The following is a 17,762-nucleotide window of genomic DNA, read 5'->3' on the forward strand; positions in this document are numbered from 1 at the left end:
TGGTCCTAAATGGGAACTGTACATTGTATCAGCATTGCCTTCAATAGGGAGCCCTTACTGAAACACAAGCTGAACTTTCAGTAATAAGTAATTAAATCAAAATTTGAAATAAATTTGAGCATATTAAATATTCGAGTACCGTGTGTGGGTATAGTATTGAGCACTGATATTTGAGCATATTAGAATCAAATTAGAGTTATAAAACCACTTATTGTCTTAGGGCCAAAATACCACATTTCTGGCAAAAAATACGTAGAGCTTTTTTACTATAAAGAGGTTGCTTCTCCTTTAAGTGGTCTACAGAGGTGCTGCTTTGGGGTCATGTAAAATCAGTCTGAGTTTGCTTCAAACCATTGTAAGTGGCATCAGGCTACATTTGACTTTGGAATCCTACCTGTTTTTCATAAGATTTAATGCTGTATGCCTTCCTGTTTGTTAAAATTTAATCCAAACAAAATTTAGGTAAACATTTCTTCATCTGGGAAAAGATTTAGGGCTCTGAAATCATACTCTTTTTGAGAAATCTATTAAAATTACAACTTTCTTTTTATCATCTTAGAGGTATAAAAAGGATTAAAACTTGCTTGACTTCCTTTGGACTTTCTTTTGGAAACTGTTTTGCATACTTTTGTTACATGCACACTGAATTTCTGTAATTCTTTGATTGCAGCTCTGCCAGGAACATCATTCAAAAAACTGTAAAATATTCAAAATGTAGTAGCAAAGGCAATTCCTGGCACCTGTAGGAACAGCCAGTACTTTTCTCCAATCTCTGAGTCTCCAAACCTGCTCAAAGTTAATACTTTTTTTTTAATCCCAGTTTGTCCATAATCTTACATGGTCCCAAACTCACTTGTGTTTTATTTGATAGAATTATGTCTAACTGAATTGTTAGTAAGACGTGCAGTGCTGACTCTTATGCAAACTTTGCAGTTAAAATGAAAAACATTGTCAGAAGCACTGCTTAACTGATTGATTATTCATTACCGATGCAACCTATATTTCCAGCTTTTTCTGGTATGAATAAGCAGGCTGATCTCTTTAATTGACACATTGACTAAAGTCAATGAGAACCACAAGCTTTCAGTACTGGTGAAAAATAGCTCTCCCATTTTTGAAGGCCCAAATACAGATTTAGGAGACAGGTATGTTAATATACACAGTGTTTCAAAAAGATGGATCCAATTTGAAATAATTATATTTCTGCAACCATGAACTGCCCATGAATTAAACTCTCACCACTTGGAAGTGCGGGGCATAGAGTTTCAAATGATTACCATTAGGTGCTAGATTACTGCTAGATGTAAATTTTTGTGTAATTGTAACATGTTGCTGTTGTGAAGTATATTGCTTTGAAATTGGGTCCATTTTTTTTTAAACACCCTGTATATAGCACTTTGCTTATTGCTTCAGACAAAACTAGATCAGAAAACTACATGAAATGCAACATTATTTTAGCCAAAAAACACGTTTTAGCAGAGAACCTGCTAAATCCTGTACTGAACAGAATCCTTTCTCAATCTTGCTACTGAAAGCAATAGAGGCTTTCCCAGTTCTCATGACTGAGAAGGGATTCTGAGATGGACAGATACTTGCAAGTCTGAGCTTGTTCTTGAGTAGCTGGTTTGTGAGCCAAAGTCATAACAACCAGCTTTTTGATGGCGATGGGTCATTTTTCTGTATTGAACAGTTAAAGTCATAAGTTTTATTGCAATTGACAGAAATTATTTAGGCTCTCTTGCTGTCTTTCAGAGGGCATTTTGCAGAGAAAACAGCATGCTTTTTGAAGTCCCAGACACATAAAAGCAAATATGGCAGAACACTTCTACTTAGAAGCCAACAAGCACAAAAATTTCTGGCTAGAACTTACTGAAATGAAGTTTACTAAAACTTTAATGAAAGAATGTGAATTCTTTTTCTTATTGTTCATCATTCTTTCCTGCTTCAAATCTCTCCTGACCCACAAAATAGCCATACATCATTAGGTTAGGAAATCAGTTGTTCCAATTATCAGTCTCATGACATTAGGTCTTTCAGCAGCTAGAATCATGTGTTTACCTGAGAATCTTGTATTAATGTAAAAAGTATGTTTCTAGTTCGTGTCCTCATAATTTCAGGGGAAAGCTAGAGAACATGAACTCAAGGGACTCAAAAGGCAGAACAGAAATAGAATGATGAATAAAGAAAATAAATATGTATTTGCAATTATGAAGATCTCATGAATTTTAAGTCATTCTCTTGATTTTCTTAGTACAGATACATGAGTTTTTCATGTTGCAACAGAAGAAAACAAACCAGGAGCGAGACACCCACAGTTCCCCCTTTACAGCTGGGAAACTTGTGTTCACTCTTTCCCCCTTCTCGATAGGAGCCCGGGCCAGGTCACACTTGGAAGCTCACTTAGTGCTGGTGAGGAATGGCCAGAAAGTGTCACTATAGGCTGAATCAATGTTTGTGCCTGTCCTGTGTAACTAAACATGAAAATCTTTGAGGCAGCCAGGAGCACTGAAAGCTGGTGGAATGAGCAACAAAATGGCTTGGCAGACCGTCTGCACAGAGATCTGTGTTGCACAGAGATCACTGGGCTGAGCTAACTATATCACATAGTTTCCATAAAACCAAAAAATACAGGATCTTACATAAGCTGGATAATGACCTTAACAATGTTCTAGTAATTCTGATACCTAAATATGTTAATAATAGTGGGGGAAGGGAAGGGAAGGGAAGGGAAGGGAAGGGAAGGGAAGGGAAGGGAAGGGAAGGGAAGGGAAGGGAAGGGAAGGGAAGGGAAGGGAAGGGAAGGGAAGGGAAGGGAAGGGAAGGGAAGGGAAGGGAAGGGAAGGGAAGGGAAGGGAAGGGAAGGGAAGGGAAGGGAAGGGAAGGGAAGGGAAGGGAAGGGAAGGGAAGGGAAGGTTGCCTTGTGGTTAGCAGCAAACATTAGGGTCACTGTAGCTGGGTTCTACTCTAATGCAGCCATTGATTTTCTGTGAAAACCTGGAAAGGTCACTTAATCTCCGTGCTTTTTATTTCCCTCACTTCTAGAAAGAGGATAATAATGCCTACCTTAAAGGTTTAGTGGGGCTTAATTTATTAATGTTTGTACACTATGCACAGATTCTTGACTGGATAGTACTATAGAGATGCTAAGAATTATTACTGCACAGCAATATCCCAAAAGAAAAGTAACACAGTAGTGCATTCTTTAATAAAAAGAACACTCAAATTAATGTGGCATTATTTTTTACAAAAGAAAGAAGTCAAATTAATTTCTTCCTACTGAAGTTAACAACCCCTTCTCCCACCATATTGTTGTCATTTTGGGTCCCAACTGCATGTGAACTATACATTAAATTAATCCTCCAATTGAAAAGGAAAACACCTGAAAAATTAAATAACTGTTTTTTTCCAAAGGCATAAGTGTAATTTAAAACATAACATTGTGGAATGAAAATCAATGGCATTGTTGAGTTTATTTTATTAAAAGTGTTTTTCTGTGTACAGTGGCTATGTGAATAATCAGGATGGTGCAGCACAATAAATTTCCATTAAGAAACAATGATTCTTTTACCACAGTGAAAGTAGTAATAAGGTTAAACTCTTAAGTTAAGTGGAAAGTAAGTCAAACTAAACCCCAGCAGGTTTCCTACTAGTGGCATAGCTAATGTTTTTGAAAATGTTCTAAATGTTCTTTCTCAAACATATGTATTATACGTTGCAGTATTGTTAATTATATCCATTTTCGCTTTTATACACTTCCCCAGGAGATCAGTGAAGAATGGAAAACTTACTTATGGTGGATTTCAGATTTAATGAGACAAAGATGGTTTAATATATATGACAAAGTGATGTGCTCTCACCATATTTGATAGGTAATTATTTTTATACTCTAATGGCTACCATTTTGAAAATAATTAATGTGTTATTTATGTAATTAATAGATAATCAACCGAGTAATGAAATACTCTGGTTACCTCATGATGGGTGGTACTATCCTGTTTAACATCTCTAGAGCTTTTGGCAAGATATCGTGTCATATATGTATTAGAAGATTTCATTTGAGAGATTTATGCACATTCCAAATATGTAAATAACATTGCTATGGTGTTTCTATTCATATATATAAAAGTCTTAGCCACATATATAAAAATGTATATTTAAAAACAAGTTGGTCTGAAATTAGATTTTTAAATCCATGGTTATGCACTTAAGTAAATGCTGTAATTTGCCACAGAAATACACAGCATCCAACATCTGCTATGGAAAACATGGATCTACTGCTACAGAGTTCTGCAGGTTTATCAACAGTCCTTCATAATCACTGGCTTTGAAGCTGGCTGATAGAACAAACAGAATCAGCATTACTTTCTTCACCATTAGCAGACGACCACAACTCATTAAAAAAAAATTATACAGATGTCAGAAGAAAACTTAAAATTGTAATCAAATGGACATGCCCAGGAAATTAAAAAAAACCCTACTAACTTTATCTACATTGATACAACCTTCTCACTAAACTGCATGATCAGAAAAATAAGAGTTAAGGAATAACCAAGTGGGAAGACAGTAATTTTTCTGCTGTTGTTTTCTTGAATGCTTGTATAAAAAAGCACATTTAGAAGTGTATGCAACATGCTCTTTGCAGTGAGTATTTAATAAATTGTCCACCAGCTGAAGAGTTGTGTTGCCCCAGACACCCTGATGTACTAGTGGAACGGAAAAACCTCTTTACCTCTATAGCTCAACAATTATTTGTGATTCCTTTCTTATTCTTTGGTCAAAGATCACTCACAGAGTAAAGTGACCTGTAGTGATGATTCAGGTGAGCATTTATTGAGGAGTGATAGCTATGAACAGTAGAAAATCATGTGGTTCTACCAGGTTTGTCTGCTAACTTAACAGCCCACTTTTCTAAATGGTCCCACTACTTTTGGGGAATGGAACAAAACATACAATCTCCATTAATTTAGTTGCAAAGCTGAATGCTAGCCTTCCATTGAAGGATATCATCCATCTGAATATAGCACTGTGACCAGAATTCTTTTCCCTCCTTTTCATGAATCTTCAGGTTTAGGCTTAAGATGTGGCCTAGATTAATGCAAATCTCATAGTGTATATGTCTTTTTCCACATATCCATTCATCACAAACTTGAGGGCTTTCTCATGTATGCTAAATTTATATCTCTGTAAATGTGGCCTCAAATAGACTATTCTTGACTCTTACGTGCAGAGAAATAGACTATTAAACTGACAGTCACACAACACAGCTTTTTGTGACAAAATTCAGCTTTATAGTGAAGTAGAATGAAAGAATACTATTGCTTTTCCAATTGTGGTGATTAGCCCTCTAAAGCTCTCTTTTGCACAAGGAATAAATATTAATGTAAAGATTCAATAAAATCAACATGAATGAACACATAGTACATAAACGAAGATAAAAATATGAATATATTATTACATATGTACACGCGTTGCATTATGTTATGTGTAAGATAAATATTTTATCCTACCATAAAGAAGAGCCTCTCTAAGAAAACTATGATTGTTTTTTTATTACCTTAAAATATTGCAGTTGTTTCTCAGCATTCATTGTTCCTTCATTTTCTTGTCTCAGACAGGAATTGAAGATGAAAAGCTCTGTATCTCTCAGCCACCCTTTCAGCTCTTTGATCCTGACCTCCAGCTGCCTTACCAGGCTGCCGCTTTCAGGCGAGAGCAGGTCACGTGGACCTAACCCACTGTGCCCTACCATTGTGTCCTGGATCTTCTCTCCGAGGGTTTTCTAATGCATCAAATAAAGAAAACATAGATTAGTCTTCCGTACCAAAACTTATACAGGTTAATATGCAACAAGAAGCATCTGTTAGATGACTAGACATGTGGGGGGTTTTTTCAATAATTACTACTAATATCAATCAATTTCATTCTTTGTTTCCTAGTTTCAATCAATTTCATTTTTTGTATCTTTGTTTTTCACTTATGCTGTTCTCTCTGCGTCACTGGTTTTGCTGGAAGCAAATCAATGTTTATTGAGAGCAGCTGTGGACAGTGGAGACAAAATGGTACACAACTTTAAAAAGTAGTTACTCTACAGAATATGTCCATACTTATGACCATGAGAACTACTGGTTTGTAGTGAGCAACAGAAAATACAACAAGCATGAAGTTCACCAAACTCTTATCCAAGGTACTGTTTAAGCTTTTGGAAATATATTTGGAGGTATGAGCTGTCAGGTGATAGTTTCCAAACTTGTAGCCCTGAGATTGTATAGAGGAGCAGTTAGGTCACAGAACAGCTGTTTTACTTTTAAAAGTGGATGAACTCATTCAGACACCAATAAGCTAGAAATTGCAAAGCCTCACTGTTCCTGAACATCAGGTCAATTATTTAGGCAACTAAATTTAGATTTAAGTTCTCCATGTTAAGCATCCACTTTAAAAATAATGGACCAGAATAAACATTCATCTCTGATCACTAATGAAACTAATTTACTACAGCTTTTCAAAGTAGTATTTCTAATAAAAGAACCACTGAATAACATTTTGATAGTGGACACTGTGAGCATAATGAATACTGTGAAGAGGCCAGGGATAGAAAGTTACCTTCCTTCTCAGTATTTTGAAAGGCAATCCTTTAACATCACAAGGGAGACACGCTGTTGCCTTCCTCTCCTATGTCAAGCAGTATTTTATCTGACCTATAAGAGGCTGTCAGGCTGACACTTATTATAAGCACTAGATCTGTGTTACTGATTGTAAAATACAGAATATACACTGGCAATCACGTCCAATAACCTTTTGAACTGATAATTAGCAGTGGTTAATTGTTGTAACACGAAGATACAATTTTAGGTGACCCACTATGGCTGTCTGTTGAAAAGATATGCTTTAGAAAGTTACTGGAATGTAATTAACAACAATGAAATCAGCTTCCAAAAATAAGCTTTAAAACGCAAGTAAAATTAGACCAACAGACATTAATCCGCTATGTGGCATTCTGTAAAATACGTCTTCAGGAGATCATAACTGAAAAACATGCCTTCTTGGCAACACCCTTCTATTTTCATGGTGCAAATATTGATAATTTGAAGGCCCTCAGTGGAATCCAGCGTTAGCTATTGTTTTTATGCTGTAACAAAAGTAGCAGCAGGAGGTGAAATCAATGCCCTTGGAGGGTAGGGTCACAAAAAAGAATTTATTGCCACTTTTTTGTTCTGGAACAGTTTGCAATCATAAATTCTTCATAAACAGAATACTTCAGAGAATGGTCCGTCTTCATAAATATACGACAGAGGACATCAATTTCATTTAATTCACAATTTGTGTCAGCACAGCAGATGCCAATGCCTGCCTTGATAGGGTTGTTTAATATGCAATTGAGACAGAGTAATATTCAGCACAGGGGACAAAATTTCACAGATTAAACTGTACGCACCACTGACATTTCATTCTAATGTATTTCCATTCCACACTGTTCACCTTAGATGAAAGTAATATTAAAAACCATATCCCTCTATTTTACCATTGTTAGAAGTTTAAATCCTTGTCTTTAATTTTTTTCATGCCAATTACAACGTAATCATGCCAATTAAAACAGTATGCCTAGTGCCGTTGGTTTCTGCAGAGGTTTTTATTAAATTTAACAAAACTCTATCAAACTCTGCTTATTATTCATGAAATTGCATTTAGCAGGAAAACTGTAATGGTTATATTTTATTTTTCTGTAAATGCTGACATTAATGACAAAACTTGATCCAGTGGTATATTTTGATTTTAACCTACCGAGAAGTGTAGGGCTTAATTTTTTTCAGGACAGAGTTTTTCTAGATTTTTAGAATTATGATCATTTATTTATGTCATAGTTTTATGTCCTACCAGCTCTAATCAGTATAACTGAATTAGTCTGATTAAATACATTGAAAGTCATAAATGTAAGGCTTGAAACTGAATTTATTTTAGAAATACAAGTTGTCACGATCAGATGTAAATAATAGCTAAGTAAGTCTCATTTTTATAACTAAATTATTGATGTTCAAATATTTTAAAAATGTTTGGGGTGATGCTACAGATTAAAATTAAAAAGTAATAAGCTCACTAGTCATAAGACAACTTTTAACATTTTCTGACAACTTGCACATTTAGAGAATCAAGCAATTAGAAACAAATGTGCTGCACTAAAACAACCTCACCCTCTGTAAAATGGCTATTGCATTACCAAGCAAGCTAAAGTGACACAAGCCAGTGTTTAAAATACTGTTGGCAGGCTGCATGTATAGCTTACTCGCAATATATTAGAAATGCTTTTTAAACTAAGATAATAGCATGCAAAATTATGCAATGTAACTGTATTACTAATATCACACATCTATAATTAATCATTTAAAGTAATTTATAAATTTATCTTACCCTTGATTTGAAGTGAAGGCAATTAAGGAGAGAAGTGGATGGAAAAATATATAGTTTGACCTCTCTCTCTCTCTCAGCTGTTTTACAACAATAGGACAATAGTGTCTCCTGCACGGTGCCATCACTGGTCTCTGGGTAACAGAATCACTATATTGCTTTTTTTGCCAGATTCTTGTATCTCACTCTTTGGCTGAGACCCAGCCCATCATAGCGTGAAATGAATTACATGAAACTTTTTTGGCTTTTGTCAAAAGTGAGCTGAATATAGCAGCATGAAACATATCCTGGCTGTATTCTGAGCTTCAGGTATTCAGCTTTGTACTGAATTTGCATATTTGTTTTTGAGCCATCAGTGTGACCTGAAATATGCAGTGACAACCCCACTTTTCATCTTAAGGGTATAGTAAATAGTTAAACAGTAGATGTCTCTAACATGTACCTTCAGAATAAATTCTATTAACATTCACTCAAGCATGACAGTCAGTGTATATCAGATATACTGCATTATAGTTGACTTGGTGCATACCCGTAATACATGGCATATTTTACTTACATTTTTTATGTATTAAAGAACCAAAATTATTAAAGTCAGACAGAAGAAAAGCATGGAATAAAAAAAAAAAATCAACAGAAGAGGAAAATACTATAGAGTTTTTATGACAGCATGAGTAGCTTGTTTGAAATGTACGTGGTGAATTGAAAGAGAGAGATATTTGTGCCTCAAATTAGAAATCAGACAGACAGTGTACTTCAACACACAAAAATGTACACATAACCCACAAACAGCAATAAAAATGCAAATACCACAAGCAGTTCCCATTTTTCATTAATTGAATCCACTTTTTCAAGGAGATCATTTGGTAGTAAAACACCACTTTTCTTCAGAGCTTCAACCTTACTAAGCAGTTCCATCTTTTTCGGGTGCCTGATTGACATTTCTACATTGTATCTCTAGAATGAAAAGAAATAGACAATATTAGCTACTGTGAACAGTTTTCTCTATAAAAAATGAAACTTTAATTCTATGTGCCTACTTATGATCACGCTTACGATGCCATTTTTAATTTTTTTTTTTAAGGACACAATCTTCTCATGACGTAGCATAAGAGATTTAGGTACGAAGCACGTAGCCTTCTGGGTGACGTATCTATGCAGGCAGCTAGCGATTGATTACGTATAGTAATATTCACTCATTCACAATATTCACTTGTGCAGTAATATTCACTAACAGCCTCTTCATCTGAAGCTTGTTCTGCCCTTGTCTCGTTTGAGTCAACAGTATCTTATTTTTCAAATACGCTGCTTCAGCAAGTAACACTGAGGCTCTCCATTGGACAAAAAAAAAAAAAAAAAGGAATAATTAAATAATTTCCTAATTATGTTTCCTGTAGAGTTTATTTCTTCTCTGTCTCTCATTGTGGATTCTGTCTCATATATTGGCTTGAAACACTATTACACATGAAAACATGAGAGTTTCACCTTAAAAAAAACAATTAGACATAATTCCCTTACCACACAATACCAGTAACTTGATTTTTATTGCATCAACCAACAGGAGCAGTGAAATGGCACACAAATGAGAACAGCCACAATGCTCATACAGACCAATAGTTTCTTCAAGCTGAAACTACCTTTTATGTCCTGCACTGTTATTTATTGTCAAAAAAAAAAAGGACCAAGAAAACAGGAAGAAAATCAGAAGCTTCTTTCCAAATTACATTAATTTGACTTGCTAAATATTTTAATTAAATATTACTGTGTATTAGTACTCTATTAAAAATGTATTCTAATCTACAGACCAATTGGCAAATAAATCTCTTTAAAACCTGTATCCTCTAAAAACCCCAATTAAGTATTAAATATAATAGTTATTATAGTGATTAATTATGTTTTAGTAGCTGGTACAGTAAATAAAAAAATAAAATTTAACGCACAGGCATTCATTCATATACATACCCTACATACAGTTAATTCCTTCTCCCTCTTATGTATAAAACACTCATAGAAACAGAACTTCTGATATGGACAAAAAATGCAGCATTTACTCAAAGAGGAGAATTCAGCACATATTCTTGCAAAGGTCTTTACAAGATATATATAAATTGTGCATAGCTATTAACAAATTGCATGCAAACATTAAGCTTTTTTTGCTTTAAATTCAGCCAAGAAAACTGCTATAGCAGCTCATACTGAAAATGTCATTAACTGGGCTAAGTATAAAAAAATTAAACTAGAATAAGGAATGTTTAAAACATGGGTGCCTTTCCCAGATCCAAGAACATGCTCTGTAGGAAAACAAAGCAAAAATACAATTGGAGACAGCTTAAAGAAAATAATAAAGGTGTGAAATCACTGTTTCAGCTAACAGGTCCTCAGCATTTCCATGCATATGTTTGCATATTGTTAGTTTCATATTTTAATCTCTCATTTACACAACACATGCACATCATTTATATTATGTAAACTTCAGCAAATATTAGTCATTGTGGATCATGGAGCAAATGTTTTAAATGAGGTGATTTAAACCATTTCTCACTATTAATGAACACTGATCAGGTGTCTGCGTATCCAAAATTACATGAATATGCATAGTAAAAAACAAGGAATTGTTTACAAAGACCTTGCCTTTTGACACTTGGTGTACAGTAGCTAAGGTTTTAGAAAAGTACAAGGGTAGGTATCAACCAGGTCTGGCCTGAGGGAACTGGATCTGCCAAGAGGCAGCATCACTTTATTGGACTAAAACGTTCAACAAGTTTGCCTCTTGGTCCTGTATTATTGCCTTTTCAGCTACAATGATTACTGTAGGAGATTACAATCTTCTTTATGTAATCTGATTTCTATTTAAAGATGATATAGCTGAAAAGGATTTGCATAATTATTTCCATAAGTACATGTAATATCAAGGGGAATCCAGAGTCCAATTTGCTAGGCACTGAAATCCAGTTCGTGCAACTCCCTTTCTTTTGTCAAGCGAATTAATAGACTGAGGGAGTCCTCTAGCTGTGTGACACTGGTGCAGGCACAGCTCGGTCGTCCCCGTCACTTCTCCCAGGCTGGCAGCTGCTGCTGCCCGGACTGGGGCTGGGGATGCTCCTGGACGATGCAGGACCGGTGGAGACATAAAATACATTGTGTCTTTCATAACTACAATGCTCTTGTTAACACAGAAACGGAAGATGTTTAATTTAATTTTGGAATAGATAGAATAATTCAGTGCAGCATAATCCAAATAGTGTGACAGATGTTATAAAAGATTATTACATTAAAAAATAAATATGCTAGATTTTGTGTATGGGCTTTGTCTTTGTCACCGTGTAACCTACTGTATAAACAAGCATGTTGAAAGTGCTGATTGACAGAAAATGCATTACGCTGTAAAAGATGAAAGAATTCAGTTCATTATTAGATGTATTGGTATGTGACTGTGAGTCAGTATTGTTTCACTTCTGGATATTTAACATGCAGTCCGTATTTTAAGTTAAGGGAAGAGCTTAATGTACAGGAGGCACAGTTTGAGAACTGATAGCACGAGATGCTATTGCTAATGCTATTTTTTAATCCATTAAACACCTACACTCTAAGCAGTTGCATGGAAAAATTAGCTACCAGCTCTATCAGTGCTGCACAACCCTATCTGGTAGGACTACTTAATCCTGTGGTGAGAAGATAATTTAATCTTCAGATTCATTCTTTCCTCAGCTTTAAGTGAGCAAAGGCTGCTCCATTTTGACAGTCTGTGGATGCTATGATATAGATCACTGTTTAATAGACAAAAATGAGATTCAGAAAGTTAATGTCACAAGTTTCTTACAACAGCCACAAACATAAGTAAATGAGCAATATTTAATTTCCCACAACAACTGTCATATTAAAAAACTGGGGGGAAAAAATGCCAAAGAACGTACTGGAAAAACTGTAAAATATTTACAGCATGATTAGCTGTGTGTATGCATGGCTGGTTTTCTGTTTCTGAAGCCACTCAAAAGAAATTGGAAACATTGTTAAATTAAAGAATTTTGGCTTTTTATACCTTCTCACTCAATAAAACCTGTATTTCTCAAAGGAAAAATAGTGGAATTTTTAAAAAGGCAGTAGCATTTGTCTGTGAATAAGTTTTGGCAAAAATATTTAAACGATGAGAAGTTGAATTCAAAAAAAAAAAGCAAGTTAAAACCTTACTTCCCCTGATAAAAATATTCTAGGAAATCCAGGCAGCCTTGATTGAGACACATTTTTTGACACTTTATACTAAACTGCGCCTTTCTTTTTAGTCCTTTTTTTCTTTTTCTTTAAAAAATTATATGAAACATTTTTTTCTGTGAAAAATCACACCCAAAAATTCTGCCCAAGTGGAGACTGGAACAATGCCTTGTAACAGTGTTAATTGTCACCATGGAAACCAGAAGAATAAGCCATTTTGAAACTGGTATAGAAGGCACACATTGAGCAACTCAAGCATTTTTCAGCCTCCCTCAGTGTTAAGGAACAAGATGCCTAGTCACTGAGAGGTCAGAGAAAGAAATCATCATGAAAGGTTCGTAGATGTGCACTGTCTGGTAAACAATAAAAAAATCTGTACACAGTTAACAACTCTGTAAGACTGCGCACTGCATCTTTCAGAAAGAGAAACACCACAAAAAGATGATCAGGGCCAGGGAGCGGATTCTACCCCTCGAGCAAAACTTTAGGGCAATATTATGCGAACCTTGCCCCTAAAGCTCCCTGGGAATTCTGTTGTTGTAATAAAACTTCAGAAGAGAAAAAAAAAAAAAAAAAGCCTGCATGATGGAATTCAAAATAATGCTCTAAAAGCACACAGAGAGATTAAGACATCCATTGTAAGACTTTCGTATGGTGCTTCTGTTGGTTATAGTGAAAAGAGACTAGACATACTGAACACACAGTGGAGCTATGGCTACGAAGTACAGAAGAATTAAGCCAGTGAACTTTCTCCATTATTGGAATATGGGTGTGCTATTTGTAGATGTTCTGCATTCCATCATTCACATACTAATAAAGTATCTTCAGCCAAACGGCACTCTGTGACACACAACTGAGATCAGGACTGAGTGACCTGTGATTATTGCTTTACCTGGACTGGATCTTTAAATTTTAAAAACTTGCCTTTTGGAGTGTTTCAACTGCTGCAGACACAAGTACATAGACACACACGTGTTCAGTGTCTGTATGTGCATTCACAGTTATCGTTGGCACACATTTGCAAAATATACTACATACATAAAGTTAAGAATACTCTGCAAACAAATTAACCAAATATGTTTTATATACATATATATGTATATGTATATATATATAAATAAATGCACATGTAGCAATATTTGTTCATCATCTCTTCACACACTCACTTTGCTTTCTGGATAATGTTTGCACTCTTCATGCTAGGCTTCATGGTGGCCCCTTAGGAAGCCCATGCCTAATGCCATTCAGTGATGAACAAAGAGTCTTTTTATTCCAAAGTCCAGGGCCCAAAGCTCAGCTGTATACAAGCAAAGTGAAGGAATCTGCTAGAGGCCAGCCTACCGTTCACAATAGATCCTAATGCTTCTACCTTTTTGGTACTATCAGTGTGAAACATTTTAGAAACCATCCAGCCTGGTTATATTTCTTACACTGTCAATAGCACTAGAACCTCAGGACAACATTCAAGATCTGGGCTGAGTGATCTGTCTAGATAAATAGCAGTTGCTGTTTCTTGCAAACTTCATGTATTTCACTATTAGCAATTTATGGCAAATAATTGCACAGGGAAATTATAAAGACTCCTACAATTGTCCTTGTAAATTAATAATAGGCTTTTTTGATTGGGATAAATTTGCTGCTGAGCCTTTGGAAAAATTAAAAAGTGCAATGTCATTTAAAATTGCCAGAACTCACACAGCAAATTACATCTGAGGTTAAGAATCAGTTTTTCCTCTTCTAGTTTGTTCCATTTGCATGATCTGGAAATCACATTACATTGGCTATGTATTGTTAATTGGACGTAGATTGCATTATCTTTAATATAAATGAAACTACAAATATTAAAATGAATTGCAAATTCTCTAATAGAAGATCATAAAACAATCTTTTTAAAGTATCTCCCATTAATAATTTAATTCCAATTATATCACTCAGAAAACTCAAGAAGGAGAGTGCTAACTTATTTCCATTTGCCTTTTTCCCCTACAAATAAGCACACTAGTACGACATGTATTTGTGTGAGAGTGCATGTGCATATGGGTGTATGCCTGTAAAACAAAACAAATCTTAGCGCTTTGCCTTAAACCCCTGCAAACACCTTGCTTGCTTTTTTCAGAAACTAGCAAATGTGGATTACACTTCTGCTAGGTATTCCTTTCTGTGGCAACTACAGAAATAAACACATTGAAAGAAATATAAAGTAACTTCATGAACTAAATTTTGCCTACATTAAAAAAATATGCAGTTGGTACCCATTGTTCTGCCTTTTTTTAAGGAAGGTGATCCCAACCCTTTAAATTTTTCTATAAATGTAATATCTTTTTGAAGACGTTGTATGCCCTTTAATGAATTTATATTAAATATTTAATACTGTTTAGGGCATATCCACTACTACCAAAAACAGTTATATTCCCAGCAGTCCCACTGTTTCAGGCAGAGGGCTTGATTGATCCTCCTAGCCTGAATTGAGTAGAATGAAAAGAAGCAGTTGGAAAATAGCTGCAATCATTTAATGCAGATGACCTCTGACAGGCTCACAGCTCTTCTATCTGAACAGAAATTTGCATGGGGTCTCTGTGCAGAGGAACAATGTAACCTAAATGGTAGACAATCTTTATTCTAATGAAGTGGGTGTCAAGGTCAATGTAAAACTGCAATGATAAATGGTGCACCACTAGGCAAGAGAAGTTGCATAGGCATTGTAGTGCTTTCACATTAATTGAAGGCTGAAATGCACTGAGTGAAAGCACAAGACTCTCTTTTCACCATAATGTGTTAATGCACAAATGTTTAAATGTTTTATTCAAGCCCCTAGCCTGTTGGCACAAATCTTATTGCAAACAAAAATACAATAGTTGGCCAATAACCAGAAAAATAGAACTTTTTATTAGCTTGCCTTATTTCTTGAATCTCTAACAACTTCCACAACCTACTCAGAGTACCAAAAGAATAACAAGTCTCCAGACACCTAATGTAATTCCCATGATCCTTTTTCTATTTAGGATATCTGTCTTTAATTAGTTCCAAACAAGCTAGCCTTTAGACAACTCTTCATTAGATACCATTCCCAATGAACTAACTGTGAGAAGAAAAGTCATGCTTCAATATTATTATTTCCTAGATTCCAAGTTTTCTTTTAGTATATAGTTAACATCTCCAGGTGCCTTTTGTTCTCACTAAGAATTAGACCAGTAAAACTGGGTTTTGTAATGCAAAGAGTTGTGTGCCTGGAGTGGGGACCGAACTACAGTCTGTTATTGTGGCTTTGTCAAAACTGCAATACAACTATAATTATAGTACTTCATCAGTCGATCAAGCAATTTGTAGAAGTCAGTACATTTTGTCTTATAAAAATGAGGAGGACAGTAAGCTGCTTTTTAAAATCCTGAGCTGCTTAAGCTTGTTAAGGGTATATTGTTTGCTAATACACTCATTAGCAGACAAGCATTTTAACTTCATCAATTAAATGGGAAATGGTGTTGCACCATTAGTTTCACAAAATGCTAAAATACAGACAGCAGTCTACAGCTAAAATTTTTAGAAAATGTATTTTCACCCACAAGCCGCATTACACACTTCAAAGTGTTTTTTGTTCAGCGACATATACATGGGGGTGTGTGTCTGTGGATGAATGTAGGTGGTGAAAGCCCCGCGTATAGCTGTGAAGCTAATTATATATATATACACATATACACCCACTTAAAATTTCCCAACTCCCATAAGGACTGCTGCTGAAGCACAGCGTCATTTCTTGACACCGATGAACGTTTACTCATCTGAGTAATCTCAAGGATGACAGAAGTTTATTCCTGTGAGCAACTAACAGCTTTCCTGGATAACTAGCAGGTTCGCAATATGAATGATAAATTTAGAATATTTATCAACCTTTATAGTTTTAGGCTCTTCTGTGCAAATAAATATTAATACTACAATTACAGTTTTTAGACAAAGAGCTATAGCTTGTTACTAATTAAGAGGATCTGCAGTACTTTCCTTTTCTGGGAGGCTGTGAGTGGCACGTACTATATAATGCCATTTCTATTTTACAACTCACTTGTGCAAGGGAATTTTCCATACGGAAATCAGTCTTCAGGATATTGCAATTCATAGAATAAACTCCAGTGGAATTAAAAAAAAAAAAAAAAGAAAAAAAAAGAGCATAGTGTAAAGGGAAAAAAAAAAAAAACAAAACACAAACAAGAAAAAACTCGTTCCTGATGAAACTGTTTAAAAAACTGTACAGCTTCATCTGTGTGTGATTTGTCAGGTCTGAAGCTTTGACGTGCCCAAGGGGCAGACCCCAGCGGGGAGTAGGCTGCAGAGCTAAATAGCTGTGAAAGAAGTCTTAATGTAGGATGGAATTCAAACTAACCTTGACATGACCTCGGGAAAAATATGCAAAAAGTAAAATGAATGCACTCTGCAAGATACATCCTAATTTTGTGGCCGAGCTGGTTAGTTTCACAAACATAGCTGGGACTTTAAAAGCAAAATAAAATGCGAGGAAAAAGGGGATACTTCGGAATTCAGAGTAAAAACTTACGCGGGCATGGGGTGTTGCTGTGGAGGCATATGAACCATTTGGAAACAATCCAAATAAAAACCAACAGTGAACAATATTGTTGTCAGCCTGTCTATTCAGGAAAATTGTTTTTTTAGGTTGAATATAAATGACACAAAGCCAAGATTACATCATTGCATTACAAAGTCTGTTGTGGCTTTTAGCCGAACAAGCCCCATGGATCTACTAGCTGATGGCAGTAATTCAGGATGAAGTTTTAAAGGCTTCTCTCCTTTTTTTTTTTTTTCTTTTCCCTAAGCTTTGTTGATCTAAATATATAGGAATCTTGTTTAAATACTGATTACATCTTGGTTTTTTAACCCACATCTCTGGGTTTGTTCTGCAAACTTACTACTTGATACAAATACTAAAAATTACAGTGGGTATATTAAGTCTTGATTTGGCTTTATTATGCATTTTGCCTGTCTTGCTCAGCGTTCAGTTAAGCAGGAAGACATCCACCTTAATATAGCAGCCAAGAACTGGCTAATTCACTAGATATATGGAAATTTTAATTGAGTGTCAACTTGTGTTGAAATTCAATCCCATTACCTTCAGAATGCAATTCTGTAGCAATACTAGTTATTTACTACAC

General features: G+C 35.3%; 1 protein-coding gene across 3 annotated transcripts in view; it reads right to left on the reverse strand.

The window, feature by feature from the left end:
- AKAP6 (A-kinase anchoring protein 6) overlaps positions 1-17,762 on the reverse strand; it is a 232,747-nt gene that overhangs the window by 41,027 nt on the left and 173,958 nt on the right. For all 3 annotated transcript variants that reach the window (XM_082057392.1, XM_082057393.1, XM_082057391.1), the window contains 2 exons: positions 9,208-9,354; positions 5,555-5,779 (listed from right to left, as the gene is read on the reverse strand). In XM_082057392.1, the coding sequence (XP_081913518.1) occupies positions 5,555-5,779; positions 9,208-9,354 (372 nt within the window). The remainder of the gene's footprint in view (positions 1-5,554; positions 5,780-9,207; positions 9,355-17,762) is intronic.

This window comes from Streptopelia decaocto (assembly GCF_964273445.1).
Source record: "Streptopelia decaocto genome assembly, chromosome: 7".
NCBI classification, from domain to species: Eukaryota; Metazoa; Chordata; class Aves; order Columbiformes; family Columbidae; genus Streptopelia; species Streptopelia decaocto.